Source organism: Vanacampus margaritifer, chromosome 6 (assembly GCF_051991255.1).
Source record: "Vanacampus margaritifer isolate UIUO_Vmar chromosome 6, RoL_Vmar_1.0, whole genome shotgun sequence".
Classification (NCBI taxonomy): domain Eukaryota; kingdom Metazoa; phylum Chordata; class Actinopteri; order Syngnathiformes; family Syngnathidae; genus Vanacampus; species Vanacampus margaritifer.
Genome location: NC_135437.1, coordinates 19,818,297 through 19,842,525, shown reverse-complemented (window position 1 = coordinate 19,842,525; position 24,229 = coordinate 19,818,297). Strand labels below are relative to the sequence as shown.

Genomic DNA, 24,229 nt, shown 5'->3' with positions numbered 1-24,229 from the left:
AGAGATTGTCAGTGTAACGGCACAGTGAGTGGCGCAAAACAAAGTATTATCAAACGGAAATCACCGCGGGATGCTGCGCGCAAACGACCTTCCCGTCTCTGTTGACAGAGCGCCGGCTTACTGTTAGTGGAGCCATCGCCACTACATGTAAGCCTTTGCATCTATACAGTGCAGATACGCTCATATCCTATTGAATTGTAATCTGCAATATCAGCAAGAGAAGCGCAAGATTGAATACAATATTAGCTCGTGAGGACGAAGATGCAATGTTTACGCACACGCGCACACAGAAACCATTAAAAACGCTCTAATATCATACATTTATCATAAACCTATTTTTAACCCGCGCTAACTGCCAATATAGAGATGCTGGCGTGTGAGGGTTTAACAATTTTTTTTTCGGTTTTAGTCCATCTGTTGTGTCATTTCCCAGAAGGTCTTTTACAGATTGGCCTGTGTGAAGAAGAGGAACAAATGTACCAAATATAATGAAACGATTGTCTTTAAATGGCCTTCTGACGGTTTTATTGTGGGATTGAATCAGTGGTGGCCTTCTCTGCTCACAGTGTGGCCACTTGCATGCGCTAAAATATTAGCAACCGTGTTACCTTGCATCAAAGTTGAGGCAAACTACATTGCTGATTACACGTTGAGATCTTTTTATTTGAGGTCCAGCCTAATAAAGAGCTGCAAGGTTTCTTCTACAAGGCCATCTGACCACCATCTGTGGGAAGATGGGATATTGATATGCAGCAGTAGGTGGACCAGATGGGTGCCACCTTTCTTTTCCCAATCAGTGTCATTGTGCTGTGTTGCAGGTTTTTCTAACACTTGACCAAATGAAGCAATGTCTGCTAAAGTGGGCGATATATGCATACCGATTTTTAACAGTTTTAACAGATTTTTAGAATGTGAGAGACAGCCCACATGATGGGTAAAAAAAACAAAACAGCGTAGTACCAAGACTGACCTGTGGTTGGCAGCATGGTGCCACGTGTCATTCTGAATACTGGAAAATACAGAGAAAGTGTAGTAGAAGAAGACATAGAGGCGGCTTACCTTACCTGTTAGCTTACCTAGCTGGTGAATATATTGAAAATGCTTATATTTACCAAGATTATTGGTGCACACCACCTGATATACTGTTACAAAATTGAATGTATTTATTTTTTTGTTGAAAAGGTTTTTTCTAGACATACCTTTGTGAAATAGTGAAATCCTAAAACTTCTGTCTTTTAATTCAGGCTGAAAAGTCCCCCCCAACAAAAATAAAAAAATATGAATCATATTGTTAGTCCACCATGTTGGAGATGGAGATTGGGGGGGATAAGCTAGGCTCAAAGCTAGGCTCAAAGTTTTCTGTATCATCCTTGTAAGTTGGACAAAAGCGGTAATGTTATGCCTGAAGGAAGACCACATTTCCCATGAGGACAAGCGCATTACGTTGTTTTTTTTCATGCGTCAACATTCAAATTGACTTCCCGTCTTTGTAACAAATGGAAAAAGGGGAAGTGACCTATGCCATAAAGCAGTCAACGCATTTGTATTTTTTTTGTGTGGCAGTGTTCCTACCATCCTTCTCAAAGTTGCATAGGGCCATTATAAATGATACAGATCCCATCAGGCCATGACAAAGGCACCATCCAAATAGTTTTAAGTCGATGTTTCATCAGAAGAGTTATGAAAATATTTTATCAAGGTTGAAAAGTTCCTTAGTGCTACTTAAATATTAGCTGTTATATTTTTCCCCACACTCTTTAGATGTGCTAAATTGAGATAAAAGGTTGACAGAGTTCAGAGAAATGCACATGTACCTCAAGTTTGCGCCTGCGATAAAAGCAAAAAATGTCTGTGTCAAGGTGCCCTTGAGCAAGAATAAATAAATAGAAGATACATACTAGATAAACCGATTTATCGGCTGGACCGATTATCTTGCGTGGGTGTGTAATAGAAAACGCCCTTTGTCTGGCTGGAATACCCAGTCTGCCAAATTCTAAAACTAGACATGAAAATAAAGATGCCCCAGTTTTTACGCTGAGTGCAGAGGCGCTTGTCTACGGAAATAGGGTATTCACAGTCTCGTGTTTTTAATCAGAGTTGATTCCCGAACGCACCCATTTGGCCCCTTACATGCGTTTCATGTGCCCCCTAAAGACTGAGGTCTGCCCCAACTTAGACCTGCTTTTAGCTGATCTAAAAATTTGACGACTTTCTGCCACACAATTGTCAGGCGCTGTTAGCCCAAACATGCTAAAGGAGGCTTGAGCCCCAAATCAAGATGCGCTTTTTTTTTTTTTACGCCTGAGCGCACGGCTGCTGTCTATCGAAAATAGAGCTGTCTTAGTTTTTATTTGGGTTTTTATTTGGAAACCAATCCAATGCAATAGCAATTTTGCCCATGCACCCATGTAGTGAACAAAATCCACATGCAGTTGTGGAAGAAAAAAAAAAAACCTTTTCTATTTTGTCATGTGAGCCACCAAAGCCAGATACTGCTTATTAGGAGGGAGGGAGGGAGGGAGGGAGTCAGAAGAAGAAGAAGGAGGAGGAGGGGGAGGGAGTGAGTGAGTGAGTGAGAGTATCCAGCAGCCTGTACCTACACACTCTGACTCTTAGGAGGAGACACACACGGAGAGAGAGAGAGAGAGAGAGAGAGGCTGTGCAGGAGCAAAACAATAAAACAGCTCCAACTACACCGGAGGAGGAGTTGAGGAGTACACTGACACCGCTGCGAGCTCGACATCACCACCTCCACCATCACCACCACCTCTACCATCGCCTGTGCCGCCAACTCCAAGAGCCATGTATCTCAACAGGGAGGAGAACAATAGCAAAGGTAAGCCGGGGAGATATGTGTGTGTGTGTGTGTGTGTGACACTTTCAAGGTGTTTCACCAACGACAGGACTCGGAGGAGGGGCGCGCGTGCATCCTCCTCAGCGTCCTTTTGACACCGCGCTGGCGCCACAAAGTGTGTGTGGGGCTCTCATTATGTAATGTAGCAAGTGTGCATCGTGCCTACCGTGAGAAGCGTGTGCGTTGTTGACCTGTTGTCGGGGAGTGTGTGTGTGATTGCAATGTTTTGCACATGTTTAAGGACAACACTGTGCAAGGTCAAAGCCCCCCTCCTCCTCCTCCCACACTCCTTCCTTCATTGGAACCCAAAGTGTAAATCAAAATAAAATAAAAAGATCACGCAAATGCATCTTGCTTTATTGGGGTAGAGAACAGCGCAGCAGCCATGGGGGTATAAGGGGGTGTTTGTGTGTGTGGTTAGGAAGGGGAGGGGGGGGGGCATATTTGAGTAATCTCCCACGTGTTACTGAGGCGTGATTTCTCCTCTCATCACACGCCACTAGTGGCCCCTGCTGTTAGAACGCTGCACATAATACTAATTGCAGCCTGAAAAATCTTCAGGTTAGAATAACACCTGCTGCTGCAGAGGAGCCAGAGGGATGAGCATGAGGAAAAGGAGGGTGTAAAAAAAAAAAAAAAAAAAAAAGCAGAGTGGGAGGAGCCGTTCCTGTTCATTTCAGTGGACAACAGCAGAGTACAGTAGTGTACGTGCAGGCGGCAGAGCATATCTGATGCGAGATGTGGGCATGTCTATTTTAGTCTTGCAACTTGGAAGGAAGGTTTCTACATGTTATATTTTTGCATGTATTTACAAAGAAAAAAGGATTACTTAATGATATGACCTCTAAAGAAAAGAGTGATTGCACAGTAAATGTATTGGCACATAGTGAGCATCAGGATGGGAACAAATATAGCTGGTTGGAAATAACAATAATGTTCAGTGGGGTTGAAGTCAGGGTCATTTGCATGCAAGTCTTTCTGATTGAGATTTTTGTGGCTCAAGAGGTCTAGCACACCCCTTATCAATTAAAAATTGTGTCCAAATACTTTTGTTTATACTATTAAGTTTAGCCCTGTAGACAATCAACCTGGTCTGAAAAAGCTGCTCTAATAATTGATTTTAATGGCTGTATGGTGTAACATCCCTTAGCACTTATTTTTATGAAATGCCTTTTTTTTTTTTTTTTAAACAGAACCGGTTCTGTAATCCCTTCATACAGTATATCCTAAAACTCCCACAAAATCCCAAATTAACCAGATAGTTCCTTGCTATTGTAGTGTACAGTGACGGTGTTCGTTGAAGCTATCGGCAGATGTGCTACATGTACTTCTGATTATTTTATGACCATATTTTTAACAAAGCCATTGAAAGAACACAATCCTTCCCCAATCTATTGAGAATTCCAAATGATCCGGGCATTTCTGACATTTCCTCAAAGCAACGCTTCATTTCCACGATGCATTATATTACTTTTGCCGGTGACTAGCATACAAAACAGATATATTGTTATAAGTTGTCAAACATAATTTTATCACATTCTCAAAAAAAAAAAAAAAAATAAATGACAACAATCCAACGTCCAATGCTTTTCAATGCGCCCTTTCACCGAGAAATATGCTGCTTTCGAGCAAAGTAGGAAAAATAGATTTATTTTACCGAACTCAAAGCGTTCGTGTAAACACCTGACATTATGTTCACGTGACACAATGTGATTTGGGATGACCGCGTTAACAGGAACAACAAACAATTTATCGGAATCAGCCATTGTTGCTTCCAGTCGCCTCAAACGCTTTGAGGGCGGAACAGGGACACACGAGTTGGACAAATTTGACTTCAAACCTTCCTCGAATGCAGCATAAGACCGCTATTTGTTATGGATTGGAATTCGTTATAATTAGCAATGTTAGGCTATATATTCATTTAGTTAATGATGTTACTTTACAGGAGAAGACGGTTAAACAACAAAAAAAGTCTGTGGTGTACTAAATCTGTGATATAGTCAGAGACGACTGTATTTCTCAATCAGCCCTACATGAAGTTAGACGGTAAAAGGCATTGTGCAAAGATTAGGTTTGTTGTCAGTGCGAACCTCAGAGTAATGTGTGTTTATGGACCGTTTGGTTTTGAGTCCACCTGAGACACAAATGGTAAGCTTATGACGTGGTTGGGGCTTTTCTTTGAACTTAGAAGGGACTCGATTCTTGATTGACATGCAGCTAATTGACTCCATTAAAAGGGCGTTCTTGTGTGGCGGGTGTTTCCCTGGCGTCTCCTTAATATTCATTCCGTGTCTCAAGGTGGTGTGCCATGGAGGGGGGAGGAAAAGTCCACTCAGGACGTATTGATTATGGAGGATTAAGGGGGGCATTGAGTTCAATGAGGTTGACCATATGTGATCCTGGGTCAAATGCTAAGCAGAAATATTATGGGGTGTGTCAATACAGAAGAGAAATGTAGGGAGGAGGCGGGATCGTGAGGATAATGTGGCAGTCTTATCATCGCTGCAGTCTGATGGCTTAATGCTTTCTTATTTATATCCACCGGGAAACAATCAAGAGCTATTTGGAATCTTGGCTGATGTTCAAAATGCATTACGATGTTTGTTTGCCTTAAAGCAACCATATGTAATTGTGTTCTTGGAATGATACAGATGTCTGACAACAATTCTTACTACAGCTTTTAAGATGTGACTATTTGCAAGTTAGCTTCATTGATTAGGTTCACTTATGTGCTTACAGATGACTGTCGTATCGATTTTTAACATCCTAACCAGTTTTTAAAAGATTTTCACGACGTGTGACATTTATACAAACACGACACAGTCTGGCAACAGTGCTAGCTTGAGGTTGAACACATACAAAAGGATTTCCAAGCTTAATTATTCAGCAGGTTTATCAATTAAGATTGTCTGACCGGGTGGTTTTCCCGAGCAGATCATGTGGAAAAATTCACTCTTTAATACACTCAGAATTAGGGATGCACGATAATATCGGTGGCGGATAATATTTGGCAATTATCGACCAATTTGACGTCAAGCATATAAACCAGATAATAAAGAAATCCGCCGATAACAATAGACTTGGTGCATTGGTCCATCTGTTGTGGTTGTGGCTCAAGATATGTCTCCCCAAAATGTTACCCTCATAGTTTTTTGTTAAATTTTTAAAACATGACTGTTTTGCTTTGGCAAACTCAAAATTAGTTACTTCATGGTGCGTTACAAATGTTTTGATGTATTTGTACTTATAGTAGGACTCGAAAGTATATTTGTATTCAAGTTAATATTGCAAACGATTATCGGCTTACTTATCGGTTATCGACATCGGCACGTTCTAAATGATTGGTTTATCGGTATGGGTTGAAAATACCATTATCGTGCATCCCTACTCAAAATGTAGTTGCTCGTGAAAAAGTACCCTTGTCTTGGTCAGTTTGAGGCCGATTTTCCTCATCTTAGTTGTCCCTTTTATACAACTGCGTGTGTTTCTCCGCTTCTTCCATCGGCACGCATCAAGTGTGAGAAATTATCATGCAGGCGCCATCGCCGCCGCCATCACTATTGACACAATTAGAAGAGCTTTCCCACTTGCAAAAAGTCAGCTGAGTTTCTTTGTTTTCCAGCTCAAGCTAGACCACCAGTGTGATTTTTTCTTCTTCTTCTCCATCTTTCACTGTCATTTCGCTATCTCAGATGGAGACTTGCTGCATTGGGAACAAATTGCCGCAGATTTATTAGATGAGAGCTGTGGCACTCTGCCCTATCTACCTCTTGAATATGATTTATATTTAATTCTGTCAGGGTTCTTGTTGATTTAAGTTGACGCTATTCCACAGATATGGGCGCAGGTCCAAGCCTCCAGCCAGGGATACTGATCCAAATGACTTATTTTTGGCATGCGGGACCTGCACTAAGACAGCTCCCTCAGGTAGAGTGCATTATTTTCAGGGGCTTTTGGCAAGTAGATGTGCTTGTATTTAATCCTCTTGCAACACTTGGATTGTTCTAGAAGGAAAAAAAAGTCAATTTACGATTCCAATACATTTTTATTTTCTATTCTTTCCAAAACCTGTTAGAGGATTTACGGGCTGTTCGTCAACATATTGATCACATTTTGTACACTTATGCTAATGTTGGTGTTTCCTTGGTTTTTCTTGAGGTGCTCATAAGCTTGCTGTATTGCTGTTGTATTTACCATGTAAAATAATATAGCCTGTTTACTTTGTGTACAATGAGTATGGTGTACAGTATACCCTGACGAGTGGTATCGAGCTTAAATGGCATTTGTCGCGTGTTTTGGTTATCATTTTGTTTGTTATGAGTGAGTTAATGTTTTTTCTTGTGTATATACCTGGTTCATCGCCACATTATATTAGTGCTAGGAAAAGAAAATAAAAAAAAATAAAAGAGAGCAATGATGATGACATGTCAAATCGGTAAAGTTACAGAATGAACAATACTGAGCTCTCCATAAACAATAAAATAAAATATATATATATATATATATATATATATATATATATATATATATATATATATATATATTAGTGCTAGGAATGGCAGTTCGCCCGACTGTCCTGATTTACTAGAATCTGATAAATGAGAAAATTCATTCAAAGGATTCGTTCACTGAATTGTTCAGTGCTTCATCATTCAGTCACCGATTCAGCCCCGAGGTTCACATTCACTCTGTACAGTAATATGTTCACTTACTCAACAAGAGGGTGCAAATTATGCTCTCAACTATCACCAGTGGTTGACATGTATTTTTATTTTTTTATATCGCCTTGTGCATTGTGTGTATTTGTATTGCTTTCCCAAAACAGTTTGTGAGGTGAGCAAACACCTGATGCTAATGCACATTCGATTAGCATAAAATTAGGTTCCTTTGCTGCAGGGCGAGATTACAGGTAAGCAAAGTAATTTGTGGTTAAGACTCTGAGATAATTAATGTTCCAAAAACAGACACATTTATTGACCAGTAGGAAGAGCCCTTTTTAGAGACAGGCAACATTTTAGCATCCCTTAAGGAGCATCTTTATGAAGGATATAGATTTTCTGCTTGTCAAGGCTGTAACACATTATGAATAAAGCATGAAAGCCGTCAACGCGATAACCACAAATTCATTTCAAGTAAGCGTCCTTGCCTTATTGAATTATTTTATTAATTCTTAATTATTCACATTCTCCCAAGAGAATCCAACACAAATAAGTATACACAATTGTATTCAGGTCTACTGCCTAAACAAGTGGGCTGAAACAACGAGATGGGGCATTCCACTTTATTTCCGTGATCAACTATGTGGAAAATTGCTAATTGTGTGTGTTTTTTTTCCCTAATAAAGACTAAAATAAAGATCCATACATCTATTTTCTGTAGCGCTGATCTTTTTCCGGATAATGAGGAGCTGGAACCTTTCCCAGCTGACTTCTGAACTGGTTGCCACTAATTACAAGGAATATATAAGACAGAGACCCATTCACACTCACATGCACACCATCATGGAGTGGGAATTGAACCCACACTGCCTGCAGGGAAGTCAGGCAAGTGAATCGTTACACCATCAGTGAGTCCTGGAGTGTAGATGATATCATTTTAGTTGGTAGAAAGTTAGAAACTACTTTTTTGGGGGGGCTCTCGAGATGCCCAAGATGGCCCTCAGATATTTTGATATTTATTTTAGTTGGTAGAAACTACTAAAAAGTGTTTTTATTTCATTTGTATTTTTATTTAATTTTTTTATTTTATTATTTAATTATTTATTTAAATTTTAAATTTTTTAATTTTTTACATATGGGTTATTCCAGTGGTGTCCAAACCCGGCCCTCGATTGCCAGAGTCCTGCAGGTTTTGGATGTTTCCCTTCTCCAACACACCTAAAGATCACCAGCAAGCTCTGCATAAGCCTGATAACGATCCTGTTTATTGGAACAGGTGTGTCGGAGCTTTGAAACCTGCAGGACACCACTGGGTTATTCCGAGAATACAATTAAAAAGAAAAAAAAAAAGTCTCCGGGGGTGGGCTAATATATCTGCATGTTCTGAACTCCTCTTTCTATTGCTGTTGTATTAAGATAAATACTGCCTGGGGGCGTTTTATGCATGGATATAGGCCGTAGAGAAAATTGATGGATGGATGATATTATGTTGTTGTTCTTCAGATCACAATTCATTAATTCATTAGTTAAGACTGACAAGACCAGTGGGGACGCCACCTTTCACCCAAAGGCAGCTGGAACCAAATGAGGACAAGGATAGATAGATGGATAAATTGACGGTGTCTTTGCAGGTTGCAGCCAAGTACTACACTTCATTTTGATTCACTCTGTTGGTTTTTATGCTCATCCCTATGCGTTTATCTCATTTACTATATTGCCTACGATAATCTGGCAACCAGTCCAAACTGTACCCCTCACTGTTTATTTGTATGGAAATCTATAGTTATTCTCTATTTAATGTATTTTTCATGCATGAATATTTTTGGAATGGATATACTGGCGACCAGTTCATTGTGTACGACACATATCATCCAAAGACAGCTGGGATAAGCTCCAGCAATCGTAGTGAGTGGTTCAGAAAATGGATGGATGGATGGATGTGCTATTCGGATTTACATTATTCCCTATGGAAAATATGGCTTTGTAGGTTTTAGTTAGAATTTCTAGAAACCGAGGTTCCATTGTTTGTACATATTGATACATATTAATAATTGTAGTCATCTGTTGTGGCCATCAAGTTATCCTCTTGAATGCTTCTACGATTCATTGAAGTTGAATGATCAGAAAAGTTATGAATAAATACTAAGGCCGTTCTTTCCCTTGTTTTTCCTCACCTCTTTTTATTTACCTCACACTCTTCCATTTGTGTGCGATTGCGGTATTGATATCAGATGCGCCCTGGAAAATGTCATATTACACAACAGCAGGCTGAAGGGAATTAGATTGAGTTTGCGCATGCCATGTGCAAACACAATCCCTCTAGAGACCTTCCGAGATGTGCGAAGTGCAGGAATTGGCACAGGAATGGCGTAATTGCATGAGCGCATAATAAGCGCATCAATTTGACATTTAATAGATCCCTCCGTCACTTCGGCTTAAGTTTATTTAGCTTCCAATGAATAGTCAAAATGGTTAATAGGCTTCAATTTATTTCACAGATGGATGTGTAGTGCGCTAAGCCATCGGAAAAACCACAAGAGACGTTTCAGAATCGGAGGAGTCGGCTACAATGGCGTCATGGTGGCAATTAGACGCTTTTGTTGGAACACCTGCAAAGAAACGCTGATTTGAACTCGCTTGCCACTTGCGAGCGCTCGTCATCCTCCAGTGGGAAAGGAAGTTGTATTGCATTCATGTAAAACCGGGCCCGTGAAGAGGTACAATTGCATTCGGGATCGTGCAGAACCATATGACTAATGTGAAAGTGGCCTGCATTTTTTGTTGATTTTTCTTTTTTTCAATAGATAATGAAAATAGCCCATTACTTGTTTGCTCAGAAACAGAGAAATAAGACTTGTTGATCAAGGGTTATTTTTACAACTGACTCTCACTATGCTGACTCGATTGCAGAGGAGGAGGAGGAGGAGGAGGAGGCGGGTGGGCACACTCAGCCTCTCTCTCTCTACTCCTTTTCTGCCATCTTCTGTCCCTGTGTGTCTTGGGGACGGAGTAGAAAAAGGGGAGGGAAAAAAAGGGCACTGCTTAACATCAGCTGGCCGGGCGAGAGTGACAGAAAGCAAGCGGATGAGAGGCAGACGATGGAGTGGGAGTGAGCACGAAAAGATGAAGGGAGCGAGAGAGAGTGAGAGTGAGAGAGAGAGAGAGGCAGAAGCAAAGAACAAGCCCTGGAGTGCTAGCCAGTCAAGGTCACACAGAGGAGAGGAGAAAAAAGGAGGCCTTGTGTGTACATGTCTGCTTGTGTGTGTGTGCAATCGGAGGCCTACATAGTAAAGAAAGAAGGGATTGATTCTGTCTGGGATGGGGCGGCGGGGTTGTGGGGGAGGGACGGAGAAAGAAAGCAGAGTAAGAGATGAAAAGAGCTTGTAATATGGACGCACGACACTGTCATCATACTTAAGATTCCCTTTAGTCCTGCTGTTTTTTTTGTTTTACAACGGGTGCATTTGTGAATGTGTAGCTTTGACGTTTGAGCTGTTGCGATGTATACAGTGAGCGATTGCAGCCCCTCGTTCATGTAAAGATGTTGTGTAACCATCGCGTCCTGTGGTGGGCTTTTTCTCCCCACTCCCCATTTGCTGACCTCCCCCGTCACACCGGATTTCATCTGTTTCTTCATCGTCAATTTCATCGCTGTATTTCTCTTCAGTTAGTCGCGGAGTTTGCTTGGTCGGTGGGTTTGTGTGGCATTCCAGGATACTGTGACGTGGGAAATTTGCCTATTGTGAATGTAAAAACGTCCGTTTCGTGATTTACAGTGGTGCCGTAAGATGGGAGTTTAATTTATTCCTTGAGCACAATCGTAACCCAACACATTTATATCGCAAATCATCTTCTCTCACTGAAATGAGTGGAAATGACATTAATCTGTTCCAACCTATTTTTTCTTTTTAAAACTTTTTTAATGAGAACATTTTACTTCATAAAAACATAGGGCCATGGCATAATGAAGTAGAATTAATTGGTCTCTGTCACACTTTTGACATCAATTCAATGCACTATGTGCTACTCTTTCTGGTGTATGCGACCTGACCACCTGGAGACCGGTTCTGCTTCTCAGTACAGCAGTAATATCAATCGTTCTATGTAGAGGATAAAGAATAGATACCTGTGAGTAGTGTTGTATCGTCAGATAACAACTCAGCCCATGTTTCTGCACTGTTTGTGTTCAACTATCTATTGTTTAAACACCACCAGGTAAATGCTAATCTTTAGCCTTTGCCTATGGCATTTCATCTTGGGAAGTCCACAGATTTTTTTTCTTTGTTAAAAATCGGTGTGTACCCCACTTCAATGTTGCTGTGTAAACAAATAGCCAACCCAATCATTCTTTTAAAACCGTGTCAAGTAAACAGTCCCCTAGGCCATGCACACACATAAAGACAATCGGGCTGTTTTTGTTCCGGTTTTGCCCCCTACCGAACAAGGACATCCTTTAACCCATTAAGGCTGGGAGCGCATGACCGCGCTTCTACTGTTAAAGCCGGAAGCCCTCTTCTCCTAAAGCCTGGTTAACGGATAGGTCCTTTTGTTTTGTTTTGTCCAATTCTTCTTCACTCCCGGCTGTTTTACTGGATTTTGACTGATTTTGCAAGGCCCACAGAATATTGTGTTCTATTGCTACAAAAACATAGAACCTACCAAAAGAAAGATTAGAGTTTCTTCTTTCATCATAAAAAAGTATATTTCTATCTGTTACCGTTTTGCAGCAATTAGCATTAGAATATAGCTAAGTTTCATCATTATTCACAAATCTATTTAGAAATGTGCGTAATGAGCTTTTTTTCAACATGGCCGCTGGTTGATCTCTTTTGCTCTGCTGCCACCTGCTGGCCGTTCGTGTAATAACTACCATTTCTTCAACCGTTCTTTACAGTTGAGAGGCTGTATCAAAGCCTTCTGTATGCTCTAGCATTAAAAAAAAACAAAACAAAAAAAAAAAAAATATATATATATATATATATATATATATATATATATATATATATATATTTATTTTATTTTTTTAAATGTATAAATACGTCTTTTGGGACACTTAAAACATTTAAAATTGAACGTTTTCATACGTTTTTGGGAGCAAATGAGTTAAGTGCATCAGAATATGCAAGAGACGATGACGTGGGCCTCGTAGGCTCGTTGCATGTCCTGGAATTTTATTTGAGCATTTATGGATGACGCAGATTCGCGGGTGTTATGAAATAAATTCCACCATCGAGGACGGCGCGGGAGGAATTCGAATCAGTGTAACGAGTCGACAGTGATATACTGTTAAGAAATATTTTTGTAAACAATGAGGGTGTTGAAAATTTCAACGGCTTTGTAACGTAATAGACGACAAATAATTACCACTCGATTCCCCGAGGTTATTACAACTATGCGCTCCAGTGTTGAAGGTAAATATACCCACAGATGCGACATTTGTTTGTTGATTTAAAAAATAAAATAAAAAATTAAGGTTTGTAATAATAAACTTATGTTTGTGTGAACGCCACAGGTGTAAACTGAAATGTTTTTGGAATTATGTTTATATCCGCTTTAGGAGTTGAAATAACAATTATTTTTTAAACTTCAGGTTTTCGGGAAGTGACTCAAAAGCCACCCTTATAGGTTTTAGAGGCATAGTTTGCCAGGCGCTTTAGGCCTTAATCTGAGGTGTGTCAAATGCGGATCTGTCCCAATAATTGGGTCTGAAATAGGTCGGGCCAAAAATGTTAAATGGGTTGCATACTTTCAACCAAAAATCTTCATGTATGTGGGAGAAGCAAAATGTAATTTTATAGACTATGATGTAACGGGAATGTAGCCATAAGAAGCACCCTGACTGACGAACAAGGAAGTGACGGTAAATTAAAAAATTAATGTCTTAAATGATGTGTTTTTTTTTTTTTGTATAAAGCTGTGGTCAGATCAAACATGAGGTAACCATTTTGCCGATTATGGTTGACATTCATTTGTGATTGGCTAAATTGGAGGAATCACTAAGCTCTGCCTCTACAAACACATTAGGCCTGTTGTTTGCATGTCACACCCAGGAGAGATGGCGTGAGCTGTTGCTATAGTGGTTCGCAACACTAAGGAGCTGATGTGAAAGATCGGATGTGGCTCGGCGGCTATTCCGACGCGATGGTGTGAGGAGCTGTAATAACATATGACCTCCTCATTTGCGCAGGGTCAAAAGGTCCCACTTTTCGGTTCCTCTGCCACCCTCGGGTCACCAACAGCTTCTCCTTTTTGCTGCTTTCGACAGTTTATCTAAATGTGTTCTTATTCCGCATCGCCATGTTGTTTTGATCCCGTCAGGGAATTGTTCCTTTTCACGCTTTGTGATGCTATAAAAGGCAATCACCATCACTAATCCACGTGAAACCTCTTGTGGTCCACACAATCACTCTCAGTTGAAGACTCCCAGCAAATGATCCTGTTGACAGACGTCATTACCATTCCGAAGGGTAATTAACGACTTTTCACAGTATGATTTCATGCCAATGCAAGAGCCTCTGTTATACTACGTTCAAAGATGTAATTTCACTAATCTTTAAGAGACTGTGGAAGGTGACCCTTGGACATGAAGATGAGTTCTGGTGAGAGACGGCACAGATGTGACAAGAAGAGAGACGCTTGGCTGGAAGTGAATCGTCGTGTTGACGCGGTGCCGATCAAAAGGTCGTCTTAACTTTAATGGACTGGAAACCTCCGCGGGTCTTTAAAGGAGACTTTGATAGTTTGTGTTCAAAAGAAAGAATGAAAACAAAGGAAAGGGAACTGTGCGTTTGTAAATCCAGGAACTAACTTTATCTCCGTCAAACGGATGTCATTGAACTGAGCAATTCTTATTAAATGTTAAATAAAAAAATTGCTGGCGGACGATGTTTGGTTTGGGATCAGTACAGCATGTTCCCAAACTTAGTGTGCATGTTTGGACTTTCATTTTTTTTATTCCCCCTCCCCCCACCCCCCCTCACTGTACTGTCAATGGGCATTTAGTAATGAGTGTGTGGTTTTGTGGCAGCCCCCCCCCTTCGGTATCTGGCAAGGTAGTGCGACTGACAGATTGGGCTGTGTGAGTGCCATCTCCTCAGCTTGGCTGCCTGAGCGTTTCTCCCTCGTTCTTCCTTCCTCGCTTCATCTCATCTCGCTATTAGCCCGCTTCAGTGGTGGCCAGCAGGGCAGGGGACATTTTGCTCACGTTATCTAGCTAGACCCTCTCCCGGGATTAAGTCCACTCACTGTTCCATGACTGCCGCAACAATACCTGATGGGTCAGTCGCGTCCGTCTCGACCCTCCTCACCATGTGCTCTAAACACCTTGTACTCCTCTTCTTAGGTAAGTTAGGGTCTTGAATGTAGCAGTCTAAACAGGAGCTGCTATTCCATCAAAGAGGACTCAAAGGTGTCCCAGAAAAGCTGTGAGAAAAAAATATGAACCCAGTTTTCACTGAGCAGTAGGGATGTAGTGATATAATATGACGTATAAAACGCCGCCGGAATTTCGGGATTTAACAATAACGGCGATATCGTGATATCGCGATATTAAAACTGCCACAATATCGTCGTCGTCATGTCTCAATATTAAAAGCAGCTCATCTGTTAAAAAAGTCAGGTTGATATCCATTTGTGCAGTTGTAGCACTCCCTGGTGGCCAGTTTTTTTTTCTGTGCAGTTTATTTTTCACATGGTATGTTTTGACCCTCTATGTTTAAAATCCGCGCTAATCGTCTGATAAAGGGAAGCATAATATGCTTGTGAACCGAGTCAATATGTAAAGGAATTCAATAGTGGGGTTTCCATCCAATTGTTTAGAATATTTTAAGAAAATTTACTGAAAATGCGCAAAAACAGACAAGCGACTTATGCCCGTTTTGCAAATATTGAGAGGGGACCCACCAGAGATGTGATCCACCAGCAATTTAAAAGAAGAACAACAACAGGAAGCGACTGCGCCGTGCGATGACATCGTATGCATTTGCTTTTGTAATTCTTGATAAACTGCAGCGTTTCTTTGCTGTGTTCTATCTAAAATAGCATTAATATTCACTTCTTTCATTAATTCCAAAGAGATTTCTCTTTCGTCATGCCCCCAAACATTACTTTACTTTATCGTCCGCCATTGCTTTGTGACTGACTATAAACGTACATGTGACGTGTATCCGGTCATGTTAGCGTTGATTCGCAAAACCTGTTTTCATAGCCACATTTTTTGATACGCTTCAAAATCCACCCGCTCAAAGCGTAAAAAACATTTTTGCGAATTTTGGGCCCTTTTTAGAATTTCTAGCGTTTCCATTCAGTTTTATTTTCGCATTTCTTGAAAATTTGAATAAAAATGGGTGGATGGAAACCCCACGAATATGCAAGTAAGTGCCTCAATATTAAGTGCTATTAAAGATTGTAGATTATTTATATGCATTGCTGTTATACACAAAAGCACAATATTGTGTTTTTTTTAGTATGAGCTAATTTTGTTTACTATATTGTAACCTTTTTTTATTTCGCCTACCTTCCCACAATATCGTGATAATTATCGTATCGTGACCGTCATATCGTGATATCGTATCATGATTTTTGGATATCATTACATCCCTAATGTTTAGTATTTATTTAATTGCAAAAGCTTTAAATTTAACACAAAAAAACAAGCATTCTGCCAACCAAGGTGGAAATGTACTGCAAAACCGATCAGGGTTCAGCAACATCTTTGTGAACGTTCAGCGTGTCGAAGGTCTCAGCTCGACTGGTTCCTCTCAAAATTGAGTCCTTCACTATATCTCTAAGGATGAGCCCAGACTCCCTGTTGGAGGAATTATTTCTGCTCATGATGCCGTCCTTTTCAATCACTACCCAAAACTTGTAGCCATAGGGTTGGAACACCGGTCAACCGGCAAATCAAGAGTTTCACCTTTTGCCTCGGCTCTCTCGTCAAAGCAGATTAAGAGAAACAAGTTTTTTGTTTTTGCAATTCCCTTGCCTTGTTGCACAGAAGTGACTTTTTCCTTTTTCCGAGACTTCGCCCATTATGTATCGTGCCAAAGTGGATGGTATGCCAAAATGCAGTTGCAGTTGTTATTATAACTTTTATTGAGCCAAGGCACATATTGAAATTTCACATTAGCATACCACCAAATAAAAAAATGTACACACAAAAAAGATTTAATTTCAAGGTAATCTGCTGCACTCCAAAAGCTAAAAAGGTGTTCCCAAGTTGTAAAATAAATAAATAAATAAAAGTGTACAAAACAATTACCTATTTACTTGGCCTTTTGATCCATATTCATGTCCAAATATGTAAGCTGTAAGTGTTTGAACCATTGTCTTTTTGGACTTTCGCGACTGCATGGAGCGCCATGTGGAGTGAGGTGGAGACGAGGAGGAGCAGGAGGTGGAGCACGCAGGGAGGGGAGTAATGAGCCGAGCCAGGAGGGACAGATGAAGTGGGACATCGAGAGCCCAAATACACACTCGTGTCTCTCGACTAAGATGTGCATTTACTGGGCTGATTGGGAAATTTAAAGTCTGATGTGGGGGAAAACACGAGCGTGATTGTGCCTGTTATGGCTGCGCCAAAAGGAAACAAAAATCATATCGCTGATGGCTGCAAGACACTGTTATTGTTCTCGCTTCCACCCGCTTCAAAAAATTATCACTTTTATTGTTTTTGATGGCCCATCAGTCATCGAACTTTTGTAAGCGTATTATCCAGTGTTTGATTTGGTAGCAGGGGGAATTTGTGCATCTGGAGGAGCATAGTGAATTGGAGGCAAGCAATTGTGCATGCATGGCAGCGAGTGAATGAGCTCAGCCATGGACCTACTAGAGGCGAGACACACAGGATTGGCCAAGCAATGCATCTCAGATTGGTTTGAGCCACTAAACTGGAATGGGGCCTTTTGTGCCACTCTTACACACACACATTGTCAAGAAAATAGCATTATATATATATATATATATCGCAAGTTACTTCATGTTAAAGATTAGATAGCTCTTAATATGAAAAGAAAAAGCAGTGAGCTGTCACCGTCTTAGAAATGCAATTATGCCATCTAGTGGCAGAAAAATTACCTCAACACAAATCAATGTCACACTCGTTTTTTTACAGTACAGTATATTGTTTTATTTTAACTAAATTTTATGAATTGCTAGGAAATTAATCTATCAATGATGAAATGATGCAGCTATATTTCTATTAGTCCAACATATTTTTATGTTAACAAGAGTATGAAAACTTTTTAACTATTTTATTGTGCATTTTATTGTCCATTTAAAACAGATAGAAAATTTGCGATCAATCGTGCGTTAACTAATGAAGTCATGAGATTATGCTGTTTCTTTGAATTTAATTAACTTGTTTGAATAGTTTGAGATCTGTAGCGCTATATTCACTCTCACACTAATGAGCAGTGCTGCTTTTCCATATCTACAGATCATATTTCTTGTACGCCACATTCATTGATTAATGCCAAGTGCCCAAGACCCCTCCTGTTGATTATGGCTCTCTGGCTTAGGAGGGGCTGCTGATACCATTAATGACTCATAAAAGGCATAGAATAAGATACTCCCCAATTGCCTTGACATTGCTTTATAAATATTGGGCCACTAGCTGTTGAAGTGTATTTTCCCACAGTTGAGTTGGCAGGCAGTCAAATGACCTCAGATTGCATTTGCAAGAGCAAACAGTCAAATCTGGACTCCGCAGTCCCACGGTGAGTTGCATGCGCTTGAATGTGTGGTCACTGGCACAATCCTGCTGCACAGTCCGCAAAAACAAACACGCAGGTCAAACAGAGAGCTCCCAGAATGCAACAGTGATTCAGCTCAGCTCACTCACCACCCTCCCAAAAAAAAGCATGTTGATTACATAATAAAAACAACAACTCCAGTATATGGTAATTGTCATGCTATCATCCCGTGTGCATCTTGCCTGTGGTGGCATTCTTTCCTGGGCGCTACAGTAAATAAGACTCACGCTGCTAAATTATGATATCTGCTATGTGATTATCCATTGGGAAAGTGTTTTGTTTGCCCATCAGTGGTGTTCAGAGCAGTCTTAACGAGACAACGTGCGTTTTAACTCGTTAATTAAGCCATCCAAGAAGAAGAATGCATGCATAGGACAACATAATATCGGCTTCTCACACTATCCTGTCTGCCCTCTGAAACACACTTGCTTAAATATGCTCCGTTTACTTTATGTTCCTGGCGACCACAGCGATCACATTTCAGGCCACTGTGGACAAAACGGGTGGATGTGATGTGCAAAGGTGACATGGTGCGAATCGGATCACGGATTTGAGACACAGATCGGATCATTTTTCGGATCAGCCTCAAAAAAAGAAAAAAAGGAAGATAAATAGTACTTTGTCTTAATTTATTTTCGTGTCCACTGTGAATGCGCACTTTGTTGGTGCCCCCCCCTACCAACCAATCCGCGGATTGTAGGCGATCCGAACGGTGGGGCCTGATCCGAACCGACCACGGATCTGTTGCACTTCTACTGGCTAAATTAGTAAACTGTTAAAAAAAAAATTGTCACAGCAGTCGAGGGACCCCATTAGAATGTGACAAGCCAGAAGGGAGAAAGTACCGTCACCCGTGGTGGACCACAGGCTGAATGAAACTTAGTGTGCCCTGGAGCCTCTGGGACTCAGCAGCCTCTTCCCCCCACGGCCCATCACAGATACCTTGAAAGACTGTGAGATAGCTTACCAAGATTTAACAACCGAGAACAAAATGGCTAAAATCCCACAGCGCGCTACGTTTCGGGTAAACAGTGCTGCCGTGGCCGTGGGGAACATAGTGTAAACTTACCATTATAGACTAGCAGGCGGAGGAGGTGAGGACAAAGCAAATACGGAAAGTTTGAGGTAAAACGCATGGTGGCAGCTGTGACACGCGATGGGGAAGGGATTCGCGTTCAGGTTTGCTCTTAAACGTCGCTTTTCAAACCAATAATACTCACAGTGAGCCCCTGACGGCCAGGCAGACCCAGTGCACATTGGACGCGGCTGAGCATTGACAGGCATGTGGCTGCCGGCTTCTTCCGACAATCTTTCCTTGGTCTCGGGGCGCCTGGCAAAGCTCATTAAAAGACAGTTCGCGAGCTCCGTGGACACGAGGAAGCGTCATGTATTAAACATGACTCACCCAAGGTTATGTGGCACAGTTTAAACAAGGATCTATAGCAATTAGAGAAGCTGCAGAGAACATTTACCATTGGTCTTGTATTCAGTTGCATGTCTTAATATTGAGGTCAATATCATTCTGGACATACAAGTCTTATGGACAGCACAGGCACAAAGTATCAGTAGATCGTAATATAGTGAATCACCATTTCATTTCTGCAAAATCGAGATCATATTAAAAAGCTTGTTTTTTTTTCCAAAATCGCTTTTAGCGTGATTTAAAAATTTTAAACTAATTAAAATGCACTAAAATGTTTTAAAACATACTTCTAAAGTATGCCTAAGCATCAGAGACTACCATGTAACATCACTTTGAGACAACAAAAATGTCATGTTTATTTTCAGTCTTGTTTACTCCCTGTCATGTTTAGCTTCTGTTTTCCTTGTGTTTTCCCCTTGTCTTGTCATTTCCTGTTTTATTGTGAAAAGTCTGACTCCTCTCGTTTCAGGTCACTTGCCCTTCCTTGTTTGGTGTCTTTGTCAACCCTGATTGTGTCCACCTTTCCCCATTACCCTCATGTGTCATCCAATCAGTGCCCTCAGCCAGGTGTGTCTTGTTATGTCATTAGTGTTGGTGTATTTAGTCGGTTGTCTCCCCCCTGTCTGTGTCGGTTCATTGTTGCCACTGTCGTAAGTCTTTCGCCACGTCACGCTGACCTTTTTGCCTTATCAGGATCCATGTCATGTTGTTAGTCTCGCCTTAGTTGTTTTGTCATGTTTAGCTTCATGTTTTGTTAGTTCAGTTTATTTTGTATTTTGAAGTTAGTTTTTTTGATTAGAAATTAAAACCTCTTTTTGGACTGCACCTCCTTGCTCTGCCTTCCCGCATCTGGGTCCTAAAGCCCCCAACTTACTGACAAAAAATGACTTTCTTGCTCGCACTGTGCTTCGCTCAAGCTGCTTGTCGCTCCCAGTTAAATTAAACTGTAAAACTCACACATAAAACACACAAAAAAAGTAAAGAATGTATGTATATTTAAACACTAAAATGTTCAACAACATCACATAATCTCATCTAATAAACGGCTAACCTGAGCTGCACATAAAACACTATAGACAAGCTAACGTAAGTTAGCATAGATGTAAACCTTCATACAAATGCTATTTAAAGACAAACAGGACATTAAAACATACAACAATAGATTTACAGATTTAAATATTGTGTATTTAATCAAATCAATAAACAATTTCAACCATATAATTCAATCTAATGGGACACTGCTAGCTTAATACTAAAGGTGCGCTAACAAAAACACATCACAGGCATATACGATAACTATATTTGGACTTGGAATTTTTTTTTTTACCTAACACTGAAGTGTTCTTGTCGCCCAAATGTTCATAATGTTAAAAAGAAGCATTAAAAATCTGATACTACACCGTGGGCGTGGTTATATTTTCTACTTAATGTCTGATTCTTTCTCATGTGATTGCACCGGCTTGAAATGGCTCAAGGAGTTGGCTAGAAAAAGCTTTTTGTCCTAATGTCTGTTCTATTACTCCCTCCCTCCCTCTTTTCCCTCAACTACCTGTAAAAGACAATAAAAAAAACTCCCATATGTCTTCCTCTGTTTACTAGCCACTGTTTGCTGCAGCACTTTGTGTGATGTACTCCACACGCATTTGACTACCTGGACGCGGCCCATAAAACATCTCCTGCTCGAGCACTACACTATCCGGTGGATCACAACCGGCATGTACTTAGAGATTCATAGTTTAGACAGAGTAAGGGAGATAAAGAAATGGATGGAATGGAAAGATAGCTTGAGGACACGAGGGCCGGGTGAGTTAGCAATGAGGTTTAGAAGGATTCCCTGTGAGTTTAAAATATTGCCTCGGGGGGAATTCATCCCATTTTCTTCAGGAAAGAAGTCCATTCCTCACCATGAATGTGGTTTGATTTTAAATACAGAGCAGCATATAATCAGGAAATGCCGTTTAATTAGGGATAAGAATGAAACATTGAATAAGAATGTGGAAAGTTGTGGTAATAGCAGAGTACCAGTGTATGGAGCCATTGTTTTTTTTTTTTGATGATAGCTCTTAGATCTACAATTGTGTGACAGGGATGCTCTACTTTTGCATTCATTGAGCCCTTGCAGAGGGATGATTTGCACTGATTTTCAGAGGGAGCCACTTGTAAACAAACTACTCAGTCCATTCTGAACGTTTCATTTTTCTTTGGTGTCAGAATAGCTTTGCAGAGCGGATTATAAATGGCCATGTAGTGCACGATGAAAAGTGATTCAGACAATAATGTCAGAATTATGAGGGGAAAAATAAAGTCATTTACAAAGTTGGTAATATTTCTTTATTTCCATAACATCACATTTTTACAAATAAGATTACGTTATATTATTGCTCATCGTAATCTGAAAAAATACTCCTGTGGTCATGGTGATTTTGTTCAATAAAATCCAGATTATTAGAGAATACAATCATCATCATCAACATTAGAAGTATGAGGCATGCATACCACTAATGTATGATACTGCCATAGATTCTCTAATCTCAAATAAAAAATATATCTTTGAGTGTAGGCAAACTAAGCACTGTTGTCACTCCCACAAAGTGAGCATTTACTTCACCATTAGGAAGCCCAACTGAGACACATTGCTTACATCAGTCCACTTCTAAGCCCACAGTTATTATGATGAAGGGTTCAGAAAAGACTAGAGATTGCATATTTTAGTACTTTAAATCGTTTTCCCAGGTCCAGCAAAAAGAAAAAACTGAATATCATAGTAAAGCTGATGCTTTATGCCAAAGGAGCTCCAACGAACCAAAGACTGCATATAAATTCCTACCTAATTCTTATGTTAAAAAGTATTTGGACTCTTATGTAATAGTCACATTTCTTGAGATGGTGATTTTTTTGTTAGGTCCAAGATAATCAACATTATACACAATGCAAAAATGGAATATTTCACACAAAAAATCACCAGGGGCAGATGGTGTGCTGCTTTCTCTGGTCTCTCGGGAGGATCCCCCCAACTTTCTCTGAAGGTGGCAATTCTGAAAAAGTGCTTGTCTATAATCATGTGGAAAGTATTATTTAACAAAACAATCATTTGCTTTATGTCCTAATAGGTTTTGGATGAAGTTGGATGTAAAATAAGTACTGTAAATATTCCCAAATGCTCATAGCTGATGAGTCATGCAATGGCAAACTTGTAACTTTATGCGGTGAGAAAAATCTATACCTGGTGGATTAAATGTGAGCTGATGTCCTTTGAGGAGTGTTGAAAGTTACAAGCCCTTTGATTGTTCTCAATGTCAATATTCAACATTTTTGACAACAATAGGCTGGAACTGGAATTTCTAAAGGCAATCTGATATATTTTAAGTTACAAAAAATTGCATTGCACATTTATATCTCGACATACTTTGAAAAGTGAGTGTTTTTACTTTTGTCCCGTTAATAATACGTTACAGATTATGAGTGCATACTTACGGTATGCTGAATGTTACGTACAAAATTGAAAGCAAACCAACCCATTTGAGTTATATTATTTCTTCAACCAATAACTCTTTGACTGCCAAAAACGTTAAATGACGTTTAGTAAAATCCTATGGAGGAGTGCCAAAGACGTTAAAAGACGTTTTTTTTCAAAACAGAGGTGAAACTAACCATTTTCTATTGTTGATTACTGAAAAACGGAATAAGGTAGAAACAAACTTTTTTTTCTGATGAAAGATGAGAGTTCAATCTTTCATTTGGTAGTATGTGTGTTTCCATAGTCCAAACACATAATTTTCTGTGGACCTTGAAAGATCAGTCAAAAATGCTTAAATCGGCTGGCACCCAAGGCATCCGTTTTCCCTTTTCTGAAAACGTCTGGCGGTCAAAGAGATAAGAATAGATAAGAAATTTAAATAAAGCATCAACTTAATAATCAGTATTGATTATGGAATTGGTCATCAATAAAAAAAATAATAATCAGCTCCCATCCCTGTACAGTATACATGTGAAACTTACCCTCAGTATCTTGAAGATAAAAACGCACTACATACGGTAAATAGATCCTATCCTCTTCCCCGTTATGAATGTAAACAGGTAAAGCTGCAGTCTTTCATCAAGCGCTCTAACCCACTTGGCAAGCATTGCTGACAACATGCAGAGATGTTCTTCAAAGGGGAATTTAGAGATGTGAGCAAGTGAGAAAGTCCTGCCTAGTCGTTTTTTTGGGCTTGCACGGTGAAGAGCCGTGAGCAACTGTTGGCCTGTTTGCCATCATCATTGTCCTCTTTAAGTCGCCAGCGCAGCCAACCATATGTGCGGGGGCCCTTGCCCCCCTCCCCACGATGCGGCCTGTCAGCCTGCAGCTAACGTAGCCTTTAGGTAAGCCATGTGAGCAGTCCTTAATGTTTTTCCCTTCGCCGGTCCGTCCAAACCTATTTTGGTTGCTGTGTTTTAAGAAAAGGTTTGCATAATCTAACTGGACCGGATGGAGGAGATGCTCTAGAATCCTCCCCGCGCACATTATTACATCATCTGTTTGTGACCACTCAACCATTCAACT

At 40.3% G+C, this 24,229-nt stretch overlaps 1 protein-coding gene across 1 annotated transcript in view; it reads left to right on the top strand.

Moving 5' to 3' along the window:
• Nucleotides 1–24,229, top strand: part of syt7a (synaptotagmin VIIa) — a 102,948-nt gene that overhangs the window by 4,501 nt on the left and 74,218 nt on the right. Inside the window, exon 3 of the mRNA XM_077567776.1 lies at nucleotides 2,617–2,836. Within this exon, the coding sequence (XP_077423902.1) occupies nucleotides 2,803–2,836 (34 nt within the window). The 5' untranslated portion in view covers nucleotides 2,617–2,802. The remainder of the gene's footprint in view (nucleotides 1–2,616; nucleotides 2,837–24,229) is intronic.